Raw genomic sequence first — 20,723 nt, forward strand, 5'->3', positions numbered from 1 at the left:
GTTTACCTGCTTGGACTTTGACTGCTACCTGTGTTCCTTATATATTTGTCTCAGCCCTAGAAGGGCAGTTCCTAGATGCCAAATGTTTCATTTTCACAAAATTGCTTTTTAAGAAGTCAGTTCAGACCAAGCATGGTACATGATACTAACATGTCATCTCAGTAGGACATTGTGAACACTTATTTCTGGAAATACATAAGATTGAGTCTGGTTCCTGACAACCGAGAAGGGCGTAGAAGCATTTTTCTCAGTGAACTTTAATTCAACAGAATATTATCTCTCCCACAGTGTGAGCCATGATGTCTGTAGGAGGAAAGAGCAGGTGGGATGGGTTCCTGCAGCACAGACACTGGGATAAAACTGACATGGATTCATCTCCCAGCTCTTCTAGGTGTTGGCTGTGTGTGCTCAGGCCCATTATGCTGCTGGCCTTCGTTCTGTCAGTAAAATATGGGTGTAAGAAGAAGATAACCTGTGTAAAAGGCTGACACAGGAAATCCTTGATCTTGCCTCGGGGGCTGCTTTTCTTGTTTGGATTCTCACTAATCTCCACATTCCTGCTTCTTTCCCTCTCCTGTTGACCTTCATCATTTATAAACTGAAATTCCTGTCCTCATTTTGCTAAACCTAAGCTAAAGTGAGGGTTTCCCAGTGGTATATAATCCACCTGCCAATTCAGGTAGATGTAAGAGACATGGATTCCATCCCTAGGTCGGGAATATCCCCTGGAGGAAGGCATGGCAGCCCACTCCAGTATTCATCCCTGGAGAATCCCATGGACAGAGGAACCTGGCAGGCTACAGTCCAAAGTAGCCTGCCAGGGGTCACAAAGTCGGAAATGACTGAAGAGACTTAGCATGCACACAAAAGTGAAATTCTCAAAAATAAAAACTTTACTTGAAAGTGAAGGAAAACCAACAAGGAAACAAGTAAGCACATACAAAAGCAATAAAGTCACAGTCACTGAGGAAAGGACCCCTGAACAGGCATTGGCAGTGACTTTGTGCCCCAGGGACCCAGCCTACCTGTCACAAATGCCCCCTACCTCACAGCACACAGCTGCTAGGCACCAACATAGTTCTTAGGACCTAGAGGCTTACCTAACTGAATACAGAGTCCCTTTCAAAAATGAGTTTTTATCTCCCCCTACCACCCAAATAAAATCTGCTTTCATGCTGCATTTGTTCCTTGGAGGTTTCATTCAAATAAAGAGACTATTCCCCTCTCAAAGCATCTATTCATTATGTTGCCTCCAAACCTGAAATCTCTGAACCAGGGAAGGTTCTGAGAATGCTGCCTTTCAACAGATTAAACAGCCTCTTGGTCCTGGAACTGGCACTAGGATTAGCTTGCTAAAAGAGAATCTTGTGTATGTTTTGCCCCGTTAGAAGTTGTAAATCAAAGGAACAATATTGGTTGAAGCCCGATGTTTCCCCAGCTTTGGTAGTAGTTTCTTTTCAGAGTTCCAGGAAAGCAAAAAGGAAACTGTCCAACCAAATAGACTACCTAGGGACTACTTGCTAGCATTTTGTTTAAATGTAGTCATTTCTATAGAAACAAAAAGATGCAGTCTTCAAATAATGTTTCACAGTGCCTACCAAAGAATAAATACTCCTCATTAACTCTCGAGCATGGGCATCTTCCTGACCTCTGGCTCGGCCAGCCTCTCAAAGACCACTGCAAAGGAAAATAGATTTTTTTTTTTCCCCATAGAAAAGAAGCTTAGCCTATACCTGTCTACTCTAGACCACATATACCTGCACTTCTCTTTCAGGACAGGAAGAAGAAATGGGTTTCTGCTATTATTTTCAAGAAGAACCAGAGGCTTCTACAGTTTGGGTTTATAACCAGGCACATATAACGTAGTCATATAAGCCAACCTATGTAACGTAAAGTGACAAGATACATGAATACTGGAAACTCACGGCTCAGAAATAGTCAAGAGTTTTGATTGCACACATTTCCAGGGCCCTCATACATGCTGGCCTCCCACTTTTGAACATATTTCCAGGTGATTTGGCATCACAGAATTCTCTCCTGTCTTTTTTGAGGAGATGGTACAAACACGGGACTCTGAGCTCATGGTCCCTTTCCTACGAAAGGTCTTCCATAAAAGACCGTGGGCTATGTCAGAACAAAATCGAGCTCTGTTCAAAGCTGCTGTTGAATTGGACCAGATTGACATTCCTTGGTCTATGCTGGTTGCAAACAGAATGCTGCTAAAATACTATAATATTGTTTGACATTTGTGCTCTAGTGATTTCAAGAGGGGAAAAATGTCTACTAGATGCCAGCAAGGTGATGTTTAAATTTAAAATGTTTAAATTCAGTGCATTTTCATTCTAAACAAATCTTTTTCATCTATGATTTTCTTAAAACATAGGATTCTTTCCCCTTTTTTTCTTAATTCTAGTATTAAAAGCAGCAACTCATCTGAAATTTACTGTTGATAAAAAAAGGTGTATGTTTATACATGCATGACATAAATACGTTTACATACATATTTAAAATTAACATTGATTTTTATTTTCCCCATTGATTATGTTTTTTAATTGGGACAAAGGAAAAACCTACTAATTTATTTTCAATGTAATGGCTTCTATTTGCAAAAAGTAAGGGTCATTAGTGTAAAGTATAATAATCTGTTATTTTTCTTTGGTTGCTGTAACAAATTGCCACAAACTTAAAAAAACAGAAATGAATAACCTTATGGTGCTATAGTTTAGAAGTCTGAAATTAGTCTCTGGGCTAAAATCAGGCCCATTCCTTCTGAAGCCTCTAGAGGAGGCTCATGATCATATGTTGTTTTGCCTTTTCCATGTTCCAGAGGCTGCCCTCGTTCCTTGGCCCTTGACCACCTCTACCATCAGAGCCAGCAAAATCAGACTGAGTCTGCTCCCACTGTTATCTCTCGGGTTCTAACTCTTCTGCCTCCCTTGTCCATCTTTTAAGGACCTTACGGTTACATTGGACCTACCTAGAAACATCAGGATGTGAACTGTAAAGAACTGTGAAGTTGCTCAGTCATGTCCGGCTCTTTACAATCCCATGGACTACCTGTCAGGCTCCTCCGTCCATGAAATTTTCCAGGCAAGAGTACTGGAGTGGGTTGCCATTTCCTTCTCCAGGGGATCTTCCCAACCCAGGAATTGAACCCAGGTGTCCCGTGTTGCAGGCAGACGCTTTACCGTCTGAGCTACCTTATTTTGATCCTTAACTTAATCACATCCACAGAGTCCCCTTTGCCATGTAATCTAATATATTCATAGGTTCTGAGGATAAGGACATGAACATCTTTGAGGGCTATTATTCTGCCCACAACAATCTCGTACATAAATCTGCTGTGTTCTCTTACCTTTTGGAAGTAGCATAAACAGCATTGTATTGATAGTTCTACCAGTCTTTGACGGAATGTGTCTTTCTCCTCTGTTTGGAAATGCCATTACCAGATATTTCAGAAAAACAGAGCAAAGAAGATGAAGTAGGACTAGGGGAATCAGCTGTGTAGCTGTATAGCAAGTCATTTCCCTGGAATTTCAATTCAGCACCTTCATCTGAAGAATGCGGATAATTATAAATGCTTTCTCTAAATCCTAGAGCTGTTCTGATAGTCACAGAATCCTAAAAACTTTGTATACCATTTTGCAAATGGAAGAGATGGTAGCCTAGCTGCTCCAGTGGGTTCAAGGAATGTGAGTGTGTTAAACCATCAAGAAGCATCATTTAAAAATTAAAACCTTCTAAAAATACAGATTGCAGGAAAAGAATCTTAACTACATGAGAGAGGATGAAATCACTCATTTCCATTCTTAAACAATCCTTTCTCCCTATCCTCTGAGATAGATCATTTTAATCTCTTTTCATGTTTATCTTGTTTTGCTTTTTCTTCTGCCCTGATGTTTGTTATGCTTTGAGTAGATATTGATTCCCTTCTCATTAAGCCTACAAACATCTAATCATTCCTGTTTGGTTTTTTCATTTTTAATAATTTATATTTAAATTTTGGCAAATAGAGTGGTCTAACCTTGCCCTTTGAATGCCTGTGCATTCAAGTTCTTTAGGCAGATTTTATCTCTTGTTTTTTTAATTCTATTTTGAGTTTTACAAAAATAGATGTTTCTTATTATCCCTAACCCATAATTTTCTTTAGTGAACTTTTGTTTAATTTTCTTTTGCTTTAACATTTTATTTTTCAGACACCTCTCATTGAACCTCACGTTCCTCTTCGTCCTGCTAACACCATTACCAAGGTAATGGGATGTAGGTGGGTTGATGAGCCATCAGAGCTAGTTTCTTAAGTAACTATGAGAAGTGGTCCATATGTCAGAGCAGCACATCAGGAAACTGCAAATACACTTTCTAGAAACAATACATATCAGTGTGTCTCGGTTCTCAGAATAAAACAGTGACATATCACACAAGTGAGCAATGCATATGTATGAATGAATTGTATTTTTCAAGCACAGAATCAGATTGAAAAGTGATTTAAAGATTTATCTGGTTTGTTTTCCATCTATAATCACTCCTTCTTTTTTTCCCCCTCCTCGCACTTGATGAAAATTCAGGTTCCTTCAGAGAAGATCCTCAGGGCTGGAAAAATTTTACGAAACGCCATTCTCTCTCGAGCACCTCACATGATAAGAGATAGAAAATACCACCTAAAGACATACAGGTATGTGTGATATAAATAGTGAGATTACAACAAACATGTTTCCCTGTTTTCCATCTACAGGTAGCATGTTTTATAATCCTCCGGGTTCTAGAATTTCTGAGCTTGCCTTGGATCCTCACTTAACTCTAATTAGCCTTAGTATTCCCAGGAATTATTCCTAAACTAATTTGCCTAGACATTGGTTTAAGTGTGATGAACAAAAAAAAGAAAACCTTTATTTCTGTTTGCCAGTATATTTTAGGAAAACTACTAGATTTAAATGAGATTCAACTAACATTTACTGTGTTCATTTATACTCAAAGCCCTGAACAAGAAAGACCACTCTCCATACATTATCTCGTTTCATCCTCATCACAACCTATATGGCCATTTTTCAGATGATAAATCTGAGACTCAGAGAGATTGAATAGTTTTCCTTGACCAAGTCACAAATCTAGTGAGTGGCAGAGCCAGGCTTTAAACCAAGGTTGATTGACTTCTAAGTTTCTTTCATACATTCTGCACATTTGTTAAGTACCTACTGGGCATCAAGCATTATTGTGTTTCAAACCCTAAGGATACAAGAAGGAAAAAAATATAAAATGCCCTTTACATAATTTACTTTCTAATGTAGGATTCCATTGTAGTGTACATACAGTAAGATATTCAACTCTTTCACACCTCTAATCATACAGAATAAAGACTCATTGTGGCTGCCACTGGAGTTAAGAAATGATAAAGACTGGGGCCATGTGATTTAGGTGACCTTCTGAGATGATTGAACCATAGTGGGTCAATGAAGGATTCATGTCTCATCTTTAACTTTTGATTTTATCAATTCAAAAAGGCTTCAGGAACTAGAATGCCCTGTTTATGGTACATAAGCCTTCACTCTGTCTCCCTGCACCTGTGATTCAGACTCATGGTCTTCTTTCAGCAATCGTCTGGCCCTCTTTCTCATTTAGCCTAGACATGATCTCAGAACCCATTAGACTTAGCATGAGTCAAAACCTATTTGATTCACATGAACCAAATTCATAAGACAGTGAAAAGCTAGAATACAAATTGTAAAGTTACCACAAAGGATATATATCTTTCTAGCAATTGTCAACCATGATAGAACCTATAAAATTACTTGACTCACCCTACAGTGAATGTTAAAGTATATTGCCTCAAAATCCAGTCTCTTCCCAAGGAAAGCTGGAAATGCATGGCAAATTCTTCCTCTTAGGATCACTTTTTCTGCTTTCCATGCAAACTAACACTCTTCTACTTGCATTTGTCATGAATATGTTTATAAGATCAAAACGATTTGTTACATTTATTTTTTTTTTAATTTGTTGCCAGTGCTGCAGGGCATGTAGCATCTTAGTTCCCCAACCAGGGATTGAACCCACCCCCACTGCATTAGAAGCACAGAGTCTTCCACACTGGACCACTATGGAAAGCCCTATTTGCTACATTTAGAATGGCCTTTTCTTAATAGAATTCTGGAACTCTATTTGATGGGATTTGAGAAACACTTTAATCAGTCACATGTTGCTCTTAGGACATGTTCCGTCTCTAAGGACAGATTGCTCCTCTTCCCCTTATAATATGGATATTTACCAGCTACCGTTTTGGGTGATTACATTTGAAAGCGTTTTCCTTCAACTCTGGAAGTTCATCCTTTTTTTTTTTTTTTAAAGTCTATAGTTCCTACACACTGCTATAATTTTGAGGGAAGTAAAGGTTAAAACACCTGTCTGTGGCCTCAGGGAGAGAGTTCAACCTCTTTAACTAATCAAGTGACTCTCAAAGTCTCATACAGCTGAAAGACCTTTTACTTTTTAATTTTTTTTCCTTAATTTAAAATGTGATTATGCTTTCCCAAGTGTTGACTTGCGCTAGGGAAATTCCATTAAAGATGTCATCTTTGGTGACAGATACTGGAAACTAGAAGTCAGAAACCATAATCTCTTTCTTGCTCCATAGTAGTAAGATTTTAAACCCCTGAAACATAGGTGTTAAGTCTACTCCACACCCTATGACACAAATTAATGATCTGTTGATAATGACCCATGAGGCATGATTTCTTTTTCCTGCAGGACATTTTGAGTGCCTGGTCCCAAATCTTGGTTCCAGTTTCATCCCCTCCCCGACTCCTGCTTCTCCCCGCTTCTATCGTTACAGCAGCATTAGGGGTCGAAGTCTCCCCAGATGCTGTGTCATCCCCAGTGATGATCACACCAGAGGTCAGCTGTGAATCTTAAAATAACTAAATATCATTAATAGAGAGGAAACCCATGATTCCATCAGCTACAAGTGGCACAACTGTATGTCTTTGTTCTGTGTTCTGACTACAAGATCCTTATACCCTGTCCCAGGGCTCCCTTGGATCATCTCAGTTCCATGTGCTCTCTTTTAGTAAAAGTAATCATTGACTTAGAGGCCACATTAAATTGATTTTTTATACTTTTACATGACTTTTCCCGTTAATAAATTCTCAAATTAGAAGAGGAACACGACAGATCATATATTTGGTTCAGGATAAAGAGTAACTAGGTGCCTCTTTGCCCATTGAGGCTCTAATGTGTAATAGTCTGTAATCAGAGCAGTCCTGGAAACCTAATAGCCTTCTCAGGACATCTTCCTTGTGTGGTGGGTCAGATCCAAATCAGAACATCCCAGGATCTCTGATAGATTTCAGAGTTCCTAGAATCTTAGAAACGGACATGGCCTTTAAGGCCATCTTTTCCTCCTCTTTTCTTTTATAGATGAAAAAAATTAAGAACCAGAAATTTGAAACGATATAGTCAGAGTCATGCAGCTAATACATAGCAGACCTGGTGCTGGATCTCATGACTCCTCCCAGGCTACGCTCTTCCTAGAATGGACCAGCACCAGGAATCCCCTCGGGTTCGACTAGAGAGGAACTCCCTGGGCTGGAACCAGCCTCAGTGCCTCAAAGATAGTGGCATCCTCAGCCCAGGAGGTGAGGCCACCAGTGACCTCGACCCAGCTGTAGGCAGCCAGCTGCTTGTAACTCCCTGCTTGTTTCTCTGTCCCTTAGGGTTCCTCCCTCAGACTACATCATCCCATTTCCTCCACTGAATAGTCATGCCACAAACACTTCTCTCCCCACAGAAGCTTTCCTAACATGTGTGTATGTGTGTGGTTCTGTGTTTCCTAACTAATGCACATGTTAATAGTTTGCCCATCCTGACCACCTTACCCCCGAGGGGCATCACAGTGATGAGTATGTGCCTGTACAGAAAGCATTTGGAGCTCTTCAGATGACAGGCTCTGTCGAAGTGCTAATGTTCATTACATCGAACTTTTTTTCAAAGAGATTTGCATCACTAATTGCTTGTTTCTCCCAACGCCCCTCTGAGGAAGCTCAGTAGTATTACTTGAAAATAGAAAGTGGTATATAATTTTGCACTTATCCAGAACCTGTCACAGAGTACCTCCTAGGGCTTCACAAACCTTAACTCATTCCTCACAAAGCTCAGGGGAAAGAAGTCAGAATTATGCTTTGCCTTCATTTGACTTCCCTGGTAGTTCAGATGGTAAAGAATTTGCCTGCAATGCAGGAGACCCATGTTCGATCCCTGGGTCGGGACTATCCCCTGGAGGAGGGCATGACTACCCACTCCAGTATTCTTCCCTGGAGAACTCCATCGTCAGAGGAGCCTGGCAAGGTACAGCTCATAGGGTCAGAAAGAGTTAGACACGGCAGAGAAACTAACACTTCATTTGACCGTGAAATGGTCAAATTTCTGGGACCAGCTTAAGAGTTTCTGGCCCTGGGATTCACTTGCCAGATCACGCTTCTTGCCTCACAGCCCTTCTGCCTCCCTGGGGCTGCAACTTATGATGGTCTTCCGATGTTTAGTCAGCCTTGCCTAGAAGGTCGCCTGTGAGTTGAGTGGTCTTATTGGTTTGTACAATAGTTTGAGAACCTGTGGCCATATCATGTGGTGCTTCATTTGCCAAAGGGTAGAAGGGCACCAGGCCCTTCAGGAGGAGCTCCTCTCAGAAGCCATCTCCCATCCTTCATCTGCAAGTGGGTGACCTCACCTCCTTTGTGTCCCGCCACTCTTCAGACAATGCTGTGTGGGGACCGAGCTGGTGGACTGGATGCTGCAGCAGACTCCATGTGTTCACTCCCGAACGCAGGCTGTAGGCATGTGGCAAGTCCTGGTAGAAGACAGCGTTCTCAACCACGGTAAGATGACATGCGGTCCCTGGAAAACCCTCAAGAAAAGCGTGTTTCCCTGGGTTGGTTGTGGCTGAACTCCCACATGGGCCAGAAAGAATTATGATCTCTTTAGGGACCCGCAGAGCTGGCGTCTTCATTTAGCAATACAAATGCAGCGCGTGGATGCCGTTGATTGCAGTGTTCCACCATTGTACCTTCCTAACTTGGGAGAATGTATGAAGGGAAAATGAAATTGCAACCCGAGTGCATCAGTTCCAATTATGTTTATTAGTTTGCATTCACGGTTCATTGATAGCGTGATTATACTCTGAGCATCGCACAGCAATCCTGATGCAGCGGCCAAATGAGAGCAATGAAGTGTGTGGCCAGGCTGATGACATGAAAGAGAGTAATGAATTCAGAACCTGCGTTTTCTGGGAGAGCCAATTTGTGTACCCACACAATGACCATATGTAAAATCATGCGTGCTCTCTCGTTGTAGCCCCTGATATCTAAGGAGAGTAACTATTCAGGACAGGAGTAGGACTATGATTTAACTCCTCATGCCATTTGTTTAAAGATCACTTTTCCAAACAGACAAACTACTAAAATCTTTCCTTTAATACCTGGGAATGTAATGATGGTCTTGCCAGTGTTTCACAGACTTTACGGTGTATACAGATCACCTGGAACTCTTGTTAAAATGCAGACTCTGATTCAGAGAGTCTGCATTTCCAACAAGCTCCCAGATGATGCTGATTCATATTTTTGAACAGCAAGGATCTACCACTCCTTATCTTTGGACAGTGTTGATGCTCCTCTCTGAAAAGGGGCTTAAAACTTTAAGACACATAGATGACAGATTACAAACCAAGTTCATGACTTTGTCTTTCAGAGATCTAAATCGTCTGGTTTAAAGGGAATATGATTTAATAAAAAAAAAAAACTCTTTAAAACTTAAACTAGAAGGAAATTATTGTTAGATACTAGGGGTATATGACCTAGATGGTTGGTCTTGTCAGCTTTGCTCAGACAATTTTACTTTAATTTTTAAAGTGCAGACAAGACATGGTTATAAACAGCACATATAAAAAGGAAAAAAATCAATTCTGTTGCTGATAAAGTCAGGTTTTTTTAAGTCTGTGCTTTGACAAAACCACTATAGAGCACGATCTGGCAGTTGGCCATTTTCCTCTTTGGGATGTATAACCCACACGCTAGAAAATGTCATCAAGGCAATTTCACTGGTCAGAGGGCTCATCTCAGGGAAGCTGGCAGGTTCTCATAGGAGAGTCCCAGGGCAGCTCAGGAGATGGGCGGGTCAGAGAGAGCTGTGAGGTGCATGACTGCCGCCGGGAGGTCCCGTCTTCCAGCTGCGCCACCCTGGGCGAGGCCACGGGAAAAGGGTGAGGAGTCCCAACGCCTTGCTGCCACTTGGCTGTCTTGCCATTCATTCATTGGACACCATCCATTCGTTTCTGGTAAACGGGCTGTGAGGCAGAGGTGCCCACAGCTGACGCTTGCCCCCATGTTTCCCGTAGTGGATCAGGAGCATCACTTCCAAGACAAATATTTATTTTATCGATTTCTGGATGATGAGCACGAAGACGCCCCTTTGCCTACAGAGGAGGAGAAGAAGGAGTGTGATGAAGAGCTGCAGGACACCTTGCTGCTGCTGTCGCAGATGGGCCCGGACGCCCACATGAGGATGGTCCTTCGCAAACCGTGAGTGAGAGCCCTTAGCCTCTCTTTGGGGCCACCCTGTGAGAGACTTGCACCTGCGCGCAGGGAAACGAGGCTGACTTCTAAAGTCCTGGCCTGACTTCACCCAGTGCCAAAGGAGAGATTACAAAGGGGCGATGCAGCAGGGTTTGCCTCCTGTCATTTTCTTCTATGTTTGAGCCAGATAGTTCCATTTCCCTCATTGCATGAGTTAAAACTCTAGAGACTTTTAGCAATTGGCTCAGGATGTCAAGACGGAGTCCACGTATTAAACAACCTTTGGTCCATGACAAACAGAAACTGCTCTGCCTCTGTGCCAGACTGTGGCAGCCCCCTCCTCTCTAATGCAGTAGGACAGAGGAGTCAGGACTGTAGGCTTCGTGCCGGTTCTCCTACGCCACATGCATTCATTCAGCACAACGCTTTTGCCCCATGCAGAGCCTTCTCTCCTTAGCTTGAAGACACATTCTTTTTTAAAAAGTGAAGTACAAAAAAATAAAAAAATAAAAAGTGAAGTACACTTGCTTTATAATATTGTGTTAGTTTCCGGCATACAACAAAGTGATTCAGTTCTATATATTTTTTCAGATTATTTTCATTATAGGTTATTGCAAGATATTGGCTATAGTTCCCTGTGCTATATAGTTAATTCTTGTTGTTTATCTATTTTATGTATAGCAGTTTCCATCTATTAATCCCAAACTCCTCATTTATCCTCTCCCCTCCCTTTCCCCTTTGGTAATCATAAGTTTGCTTTCTATGTCTGTGAGTCTTTCTGTTTTATATATAGATTCATTTGTATTACTTTTTAGATTCAACATATAAGTGACGCCATATAACATTTGTCTTTGCCCGCCTTACTTTGCTTAGTATGAAAACCTCTAGGTCCATCTATATTGCTGCAAATGGCATTATTTCATTCTTTTTATGGCTGAGTAATAGTCCATTGTATCAATATATATGTACCACCTCTTTATCCATTTATCTGTTGATGGGCATTTAGGTTGCCTCCATGTCTTGGCTATTGTAAATAGTGCTGCAATGAACATAGGGGTGTATGAATCTTTTAGAATCAGGGTTTTCATCTTAAAGACACAAGAGGACACCACTGCTTTGTTAACTCTTCAGGGCCTCCATTCGTCCAGTGAGGTGCTCCCTCCCATCCAGCTCAGTCTAAACCTACCTGACCATCAGTAGCAACCTGCTCGCTGATGTTGAGGACCCTCAAGTGTTTAATCAGATCAATCCAGAAAGACTCTGTTGAGCCCTTCCTCTTTTTCAGTCAGTCAGTTCAGTTGCTCAGTCATGTCTGACTCTTTGTGACCCTATGAGCTGTAGCACACCAGGCTTCCCTGTCCGTCACCAACTCCTGGAGCTTGCTCAAACTCGGGTCCATCGAGTCAGTGATGCCATCCAACCATCTCATCCTCTGTCGTCCCCTTTTCCTCCTGCCTTCAATCTTTCCCAGCATCAGGGTCTTTTCCAATGAGTCAGTTCTACGCATCATGTGGCCAAAGTATTAGGGCTTCAGCATCAGTCCTTCCAATGAATATTCAGGGTTGACTTCCTTTAGAATGGACTGGTTGGATCACCTTGCAGTCCAAGGGACTCTCAAGAGTCTTTTCCAACACCGCAGTTCAAAAGCATCAGTTCTTTGGGGCTCAGCTGTTTGGGGCGCTCCACTATCCCTGTGGGGCATACGAAGAAGCATGTGCCTCAGCTCTAGCCTCAGGGAAACCTTCTCACTAAAGGGTGACTTGGCATATGGTCCTGCAACCACTGCACACAGGGCTTATGTTTTTCTGCTGGAAATGAAATCCCACTCCACCCGGCAACTGGTGCCAGCCAGCTGTGGGTGTCGACTCTGAGTCACTGACTTGGCCAACCTCCATTTATCAGCGGGTCTCAACAGAAGCATTGCACTTTAGCACATCTCCCATGTCCCTCAGACCAGCTTCCTGGTGTGGGCCCCACCTCCCAGCAGCCTCTCACTGCACCCTTCTTCCCTTTCCCCAGGACTCTTCCCTTTCCCTTGCCCTTACTCTGAGCTGCAAGGAGGCTCTTCAGCATAGCTCATTTTTTTGCCACAACTTTCTCTTAATTCCATACCATGTGTTTCAGAGGCCTTCTCTCTATTCAGTTAGCATCATCATCCTTAACTCCAGAACCATGGTTCTCAGTTCCTTTAGCTTCAAAACCCTTTCTTCAAACAAAAATTTTGCTGGAAAATCCAAAATTACCAAACAGAAAAGCCAGAGCTTCACTGATCTCATCATGAGTTGTACTCAAGAAACCTGCCGAGCAATTTATGTTCTCTGAGCCCTGGAGGACCATGACGGGGGGCAGTGGGGATGGGGGTGGAGAGACGGGAGAGTCCCCTGGATTTGGGGAACTCAGATAACGGCCCTCACTCTAAACTGTGTTCTTGCCTCTTAGACCACTTCTCTGCCCTCTTTCCTATGCTCCCGTGTCTCACTGTCCCTTGTTTACCTCCTCTTCATGTCCTGGCTCTGTCCCTTCTTGCTGCCACCTTCATTCAAGCCCATATCACACCGTGGTTCTCAAACAGATGCAGGCCAGCCCCAAGGGGCAGGCATCAGAAATTGTGGGAGGGGGTTTTGACGGCCACACTGCTGGCATTTGCTGGGCAGTGGCAGGACCTAGGGATGTTGAACACACTCCACTACCTAGAACGCTACAAAATAAGCTGCCCTGCACAAAAAGCCTCTGTTGAGAAACATAATTGTAAACTGAGTTTCTTAAAGGTGAAGGCATAACTCATTTTACTTCATTCATTTAGTCATTTAACCAATATTTGTTGAACATCTCTTTTGTCCTAGATACTATGTTAGTTGCAAAGGCTGCAGCGTTAAACTATTAGAGGGTTGCACCCCCAGCCTGAAGCTTTCTGTCTAGGGCAGGAGCCAGACCATGAACAACTAGTTATGCAAATAATCATTTAATAACAGCTGCATTGCATGCTACAAAGGCAAATGTAGTGTATATCGATAGAACATAATCTGAAGAGGGAAATTGAACTTGATGTGGAAGTTAGAAAAGGGCACATCCCAAGCTCTGTGCCTTACACCAAGCAGACTATCAGCAAACCTTTGCTGAGTGATTGAATGAACAAATGAACGTAAAGCCCCGGCTCTGATGTTCCCTCAGCTCTCAGTTGCTTCAGGGGAGACAGAAATGCCATTCAATTCACATACATTTTTGAGCATCTGCCAAAGAGGTTTTTTGAAAGTAGTGAAATGGCTCCTGCCTTTGGAGAGTTTGTAATCCAGTGGAATGTGCATGTTAAGTCGCTTCAGCTGTGTCTGACTCTGCGACCGCATGGACTGTAGCCCCCCAGGCTCCTCTATCCATGGGATTCTCCAGACAAGAATACTGGAGTAGGTTGCCTTACACTTTGCCAATGGATCTTCCTGACCCAGGGATCAAACCCATGTTTCTTCTGTCTCCAGTATTGGCAGGCAGGGGTCTTTACCATTAGCGCCACCTGGTGGGGGTTAGGCACTCCCAAATTAGATTTGGATGCCACATTGAGCGCCGGCTGTGTGGAAGGAATACAGCATGCTAAGGATATTCATGCTAATTGCTTGATTCACCCTTGCAAGAGCCTGAGAGCTGATGTCATGAGTCTCCCTTAGAAAGAGTAGCCTGTATTTCTTTTCCTTCCATACAGCACTAACCCAGAGATCCTTCAGAGAAAGTTACATTACGAAGTTTGGACTTTTCCAGCCCATCTCTGGCTGTAGATTACAGATTTCACCAGTATCCCAAGATACATCATTTTGGGTGCCCTTAGGGTTGTCCCGTCTTTTCAGGCTTTATGAAACTTCGAACATTGGAATTAAACTGCTAGTTCTTCTTGTGATTCACTACTCTTAGCTTTTATTTCTATGTGAATGACTGTCCCTAAGAGATGGAAGAGTGAAAAGGAAGGAATCTAATTTTATGAGACAGACTTCTGACTCTACACACACACACACACACACACACACTATTTTTAATCAGATAATAACCTTTGGAACTTCTACTGTACTTTAAGTGGAAAGAAGAGAAGCTGAGTTCATCAAGAATTACTGGTGTCTCTGCTGTCCTTGCAGAGAGCCGCTGAGCCCTTTGCTCCTGGGAACTTGACAGTATATTCACTGGTCCTGGAAATGTTGACTTTTGACTGCCCCAACTGCCAAGTCACTAGGAAATGTGGAGGCATGAGCTGCATTGGCTCCCTATTGACCAGGGCGGGAGCCCCCAATATTGTAACTCAGCACAGCTGCATTTTACAATAGTCACCACTGCCAGGGAGGTTGCAGAACTCTGATAATTACTGGGAAAGAAATAACACAATATTCTTTGATGAGAAGATTACTTTGAGAATTTGATTGTATAATGAAGATGTTGCTTTGAAAGGTACTTCCTATTGTTCTGAATCTGAGACTCACTAGCAAAAAAAAAAAAAAGTGTCACTTGTTTTGACAGGCTACTTAGAAAAATTCTCTGTTTATTACATTAACTGCAGCATTTTAACTGTCAAACTGTGAAAGAATGTTCTGTAGTTTAAAAAACAGAATAGAGCTTCAGGGGAAATTTTTTGGCACACTCTTGTTGCTATTGGTATTGAAAAAAAAAAACATATATTCTGAATGCGAAATTAGCTTTTTATGTGGTGGCAGGCAGAGTGACTCACAATGCCCACCAGGCCTCACAGGTGCAGACCTGGGTGGCTTTTGGGGGCAAGTGTTGAACAACAGTGACAGTTTGATGGCGCTGTTGTTGCAGCTTCCAGACAGAGCCAACAAACCTAAAATGAGCTTCTGGAGCTTGTTGTTGTGATTTTGCTTTGTTTTTAAGTCTAAAAACAAGAGGTTACCCTACAGCAAATAGATACAGTAGAGACCCTTACCAGCAGAAACATACATTCTGGCTACCTTTGTGCAAGTACTTTGGAGAGGGACTGTGGGCAAGAAGATGTGGGGTGAGCAGATAAACAGAATGTTATAAGCTTGAGGCCAGCTGGACAAAAAGAGGTTTCAAGGAGACAAAGAAGGTGCTTGTGATACAAGGCTCCCAACATCCTCTTCGGAGTAAAGTGAGACCTAGTTCTCCACTGTTTAGAAACTATCAGAAAACAGCCTAAGGGCAGGAGGGAAATGAAGTAGATGCCATTTCCCGAATCTAATTCTAGGTCTGTCTGAAATTTTGAAATTCCCTAGAAGCCTAGAAGCTTGTCAGTTGGGCCTGAGCAGAAGGGCGGAAAATGAAATTATATATATGTATATATATATTTGAATTCTATATGTATTTTATAAATTATATATAAATTTATGTGTAGTCAGTCACTTCAGTCATGTCCAACTCTTTGCCATCCCTAGGGACTGTGGCCTGCCAGGCTCCTCTGTCCATGGGATTCTCCAGGCAAGAATACTAGAGTGGGTTGCCATGCCCTCCTCCAAGGAATCTTCCCAACCCAGGGATCAAACCTGTGTCTCTTAAGTCTCCTGCATTGCAGGCAGATTCTTTACCGCTGAGCCACTGGGGAAGCCCACATAAATTTCTATTTGTTGTTGTTCAGTCGCTCAGTTGTGTCTGACTCTTTGCAACCCCATTGACTGCAGCACACCAGGCTTCCCTGTCCTTCACCATCTCCTGGAGCTTGCCCAAACCCATGTTCATTGAGTCAGTGATGCCATACTGTCTTGTCCTCTGTCGTCTCCTTCTCCTCCTACCTTCAATCTTTCCCAGCATTGGGGTCTTTTCTAATGGGTTGGCTCTTCATATCAGGTGACCAAAGTATTGGCGCTTCAGCTTCAACATCAGTCCTTCCAGTGAATATTCAGGATTTATTTCCTTTATGATTTACTGGTTTTTTTCTCCTTGCAGTCCAAGGAACTCTCAAGAGTCTTCTCCAACACCACAGTTCAAAAACATCAATTCTTCAGCATTCAGCCTTCTTTATGATCCAACTCTCACATCCATACATGACTACTGGAAAAACTGTAGCTTTGTCTATATGGACCTTTGTTGGCAGAGTAATGTCTCTGCTTTATAATATGCTGTCTAGGTTTGTCATAGCTTTTCTTCCAAGGAGCAAGCATCTTTTAATTTCATGGCTGCAATCACCAGGAAATATATACAAATATATATATTTATATATATTATCTTGTATATCTGAATTGCTGGCAGGTTCTGGAGTCTACCAAATGGTCAGAAACTCATAATCTTAAGTTCATTCATTTCATGTGCTTGAGTAATATTTTCTAACATATACTGTGGGGCATAATATTGAAAGGAAACAATTTAAGATAATCAAGTGATATGAGAAAATACCAGAAGGAAGAAAGAGTTGTTTAGACAGCCACCACCTGCTGTTCCACACACGTGCTCTAGAGGGCACGCGAGAGGTTGTGTGTTTTCTCTTCATTAGCAGAGCCTGTTTTAATAGTCTTTACCTGTCCAGGCTATTTTTGGAGGGTGTGATACAGTTATTGGAAAATTTGTTTCTTCAGTGGAACCCAGATTAGCAAGCCTAAAACCATTAGTGCTTAGGTTTGTGATTTCTTGGGATATGCCAAGAGAATGTTCAGAGTAAAAAAAAAGTCCATCCTTAGATGCAAATCAAATGAAAACAGAAGCATGACTAAAAGAACTGATCTTTAGGAAATAAAAAAATTCACTGTGGAGTCTTTTCCTTCACCGCATGATGAACTTTGCCTTTGTTTTTCCTGAAATGATGGCTGTGCCCTAAGTGTAAGCTTGTGGAATTTACGAGAAGAAATGAGTGCATTAAGTGGGCCGTTTCTAGAGTTTAAATTTGCCTTTCCCCTATGAAAGCAGTTTACTCCTTGTTCCTCATGTTTACATGCCCAAGAGCCAGCCTTTGGGTTGATGCTATTAGGATCCAGATTTGGAAGAGAAAAAGATGGATATAGCTGCAGTTTACAGTTTAGGCATCATTATTAGATTGCCTCAAGATTTTTATGACTTTTTACTGTTCAAGTTGATCTGTTCATTGCATAGAAAATTTGGAAAAGTACTAAAAAGAGTCAAAGAAGAATAAATAACACCTGCCAACCACATCTTCCAGAGATTATTATCATTAACATTTTGGTACCTATCCCTTGATTATTTTTCAGTTCCTCACTTTTTACACTTAATAATATAGGATGGCATTCTCCCTTAACCATAAATACTTTTTAAAGGTGGGATTTTTATTTGGTGCATAGTAGTCTATCCTTTGGATACTCCTTAGTGCAATCAGTTTGTCGTTGTTGGGTGTTTAGTTTGATTCTCAAAACCTTTCTTTTTAACCACAGCAGAAAATAAGAAGTGCCCTTCTTCCTAGAACAAAGAAAGAATTCCTAGCCTCACAGGGGTGCAGGGGTAGGTGGGGCCAGAAAAATGTCAAGAAAGTTCCAGTAAGGAACCGAAGGGGTGCCCCCAGCGCAGGCATGTGGGTGAATGTGGCTGGAGAGTTGGGCCGAGGTCAGGTTGAAGGGGGTCGGCTTCTCTATGTGTCTTGTATATTATTTTATAGCCATTTGGAGCACCATTGACTAGTTTAGAGGGAGATGTGGCCTTGCCAGTTTTGCAATAGGTAGGTTTCTCTGCTATCTGTAGAGAATGGATTCGAGGGCCCGAGACTAAAGATAGAATGCCGGATACTGAGTTTTTTGAAAGGAGAATTAATGGTATTTTGAGAATTTAATGACAGCTTTTGAGATACATGCATTTGACCTAAGTGTCTGCTAAATAAAGTGAAAGCCCATACTAAGCACAAGAGCCCTGGATTCTGGTCTTACCAAGTTACCAGTAAGTCCCCCAACATCTTCAGATTACAAGTCTCTTAAACTATAACATTAGTTTAATACCTACTTACTCTCATCCCCTGGAGAAGGAAATGGCAGCCCACTCCAGTATTCTTGCCTGGAGAATCCCATGGACAGAGGAGCCTGGGGAGGCTACGGTTTGTGGGATCGTAAGAGTCGGACATGACTTAGCGCTATCTTTCTTACTCTGTCCCAATTTCACAAGGGATTGTAAATGGGAAAACAAATACAATAGTATTTAATTACAGCCAACATTTATTGAACACATGTGTGCTAGGCACTGTGCTCAACAATTGTCTGATTCTGTTCTTTCAACAGATCTTTGAGGTAGTTATTAATATTATCCTCATTTTATGAATAAGGAAAATGAGGCTTATGTTACATGACTTGTTGTTTATCCTGAAAGAGGGGGACTTGGGATTTGGTCCAGGTCTTTCTGACTCGAGCCTGTGTTCTGTTCTGCGGTCTACCACATGTCCCAGGCCAAAAAGGCTTCAAAACGGTCTCTTGGCTTTGTTCTTTGAGCATTGTTGAGCAAACATGTCATGGAAATCTGATTTTAAAATAGTTACTACAGACTAGTCTCAGTTCATTAAATGAAGGTTTTATATGCTGTGCTGCGCTTAGTCGCTCAGCCGTGTCCAACTCTTTGTGACCCCATGGACTGTAGCCCACCAGGCTCCTCTGTCCATGGGTTTCTCCAGGCAAGAATACTGGAGTGGGTTGCCATGCCCTCCTCCAGGGAATCTTCCCAACCCAGAGATCGAACCCAGGTCTCTTGCACTGCAGGTGGATTCTTTATCATCTAAGCCACCAGGGAAGACGATATAGACCTGAATGAAGTTCAAATATATCGTCTACTGTAGAAAAAATTCATATCAACACCCAAGTCAGGATCATAGACAAAACATAATAATTAAATATGATTTGCATTATACCTTTTTTATAGTGACCTCATTTACATCCCCTCTTTGAATCTCAGACTAACTGTGTGAACAGAATAGTGCTAATGTTATTACCCACAATTTACAGATGGAGAAACTGAGCTTAGTACATTCTGAGTATCTTCTTCATCACGCAGTAGTATATGTAGCTGAACCAGGGACAGAGCCCCAGTCTGCTTACTCCAAATCCAATTTCACTTTTTTTTTCATGAATAATAATATTTCATCTCTAACAGATAGCCTCAAGTTCTTCTCTGGTGGATTTACTGCACAAGCAGTGGCATGCAAGGAAATATCTTTCTGTCCCTGATTCATGAAGAATTAATTTGTATAAAGGAAAAATAATGCACCCACATAGCATCTCCTCAAAAAATGTTTGCATTTTCTATCTGATATATATGTCTCATACACAAAGGCAGGTAGCTATAACTATCTGCTTCCATCTGAATTTGTTTTTCTCAACTTGCTGCTTAGGTATTTTAAAGGAAAATATTTGTGGCTGTACCTTTGAAAAGGTTTAATGGTACAAAGATAGTAAACACTTTTGCTGGGAGAATTTCTGGCATATTCAGCTTCTGAACTTGAAAAACCTCAAATCACAATGTCCCCAAACACTTAGGCCTCAGAGGCACTGAATTATGGAACATTTACCCCATGTCCTGATGGGGATGACTTCATTTCTCCCAAATATTCTCGAGACTTTTACCCTTAACAGCAGTTCTAAACTGCATTCGTTTCTGACTTCACAAAGAGGGGAAGAATCCCCAGGTACACAGGGTTTGCTGTCAGAACTGGAGAATGTCTAATTGTATCTGATAAGCTTAAAAGGGAAAAACAAGATGGCAGAGGAGTAGGTGGATGTGGAGTACATCTCTTTCCACGGATATAGCAGAAATACACCTTCAGATACAGAAATGCTTGCATAATACCAGCTGAGAGGAGACCAGAGTACCTAACCACTAGAAAAGAATATATAAACCACACAAAACTCGAGATCAAGCCCTGAGCCTTTGGAGTGGGAGCACTGACTCCAAGACCCTAGACTACCAGAGAAGTAACCCTAGGGTGTATCAGATAGTAAGAACTTCCACAAAGGAAACCACTTGAACACAAGACCGGGCATCACCCAACCACCAGTAGCACCCTGTGCAGGACGCGTCATCCAACCAACAAACAAGACAAAAATACAAACTCAGTCATCAGCAGACAGGATTGTCACCTCACTCAGCCCTGCCCATCAGAGGGAAAAGAAAAAAAAACCTCAGCACAAATCTCACCCTATATGAAACTTCACAAACCACTGGACCAAACCTTAGGAGGGCAGAAACCAAAAGGAAGAAAAAATTCAGCCTTGAAACCTGGGAAGAAGAGACCACAAACACAAT

General features: G+C 41.9%; 1 protein-coding gene across 7 annotated transcripts in view; it reads left to right on the forward strand.

The window, feature by feature from the left end:
* RAPGEF4 (Rap guanine nucleotide exchange factor 4) overlaps nucleotides 1-20,723 on the forward strand; it is a 315,877-nt gene that overhangs the window by 217,363 nt on the left and 77,791 nt on the right. For 6 of the 7 annotated variants that reach the window (XM_043487630.1, XM_043487637.1, XM_043487633.1 and 3 more), the window contains 4 exons: nucleotides 4,197-4,250; nucleotides 4,566-4,672; nucleotides 8,740-8,861; nucleotides 10,376-10,559. In XM_043487630.1, the coding sequence (XP_043343565.1) occupies nucleotides 4,197-4,250; nucleotides 4,566-4,672; nucleotides 8,740-8,861; nucleotides 10,376-10,559 (467 nt within the window). The remainder of the gene's footprint in view (nucleotides 1-4,196; nucleotides 4,251-4,565; nucleotides 4,673-8,739; nucleotides 8,862-10,375; nucleotides 10,560-20,723) is intronic. The other variant, XM_043487631.1, reaches the window with a different exon arrangement.

This window comes from Cervus canadensis, chromosome 15, assembly GCF_019320065.1.
Source record: "Cervus canadensis isolate Bull #8, Minnesota chromosome 15, ASM1932006v1, whole genome shotgun sequence".
NCBI classification, from domain to species: domain Eukaryota; kingdom Metazoa; phylum Chordata; class Mammalia; order Artiodactyla; family Cervidae; genus Cervus; species Cervus canadensis.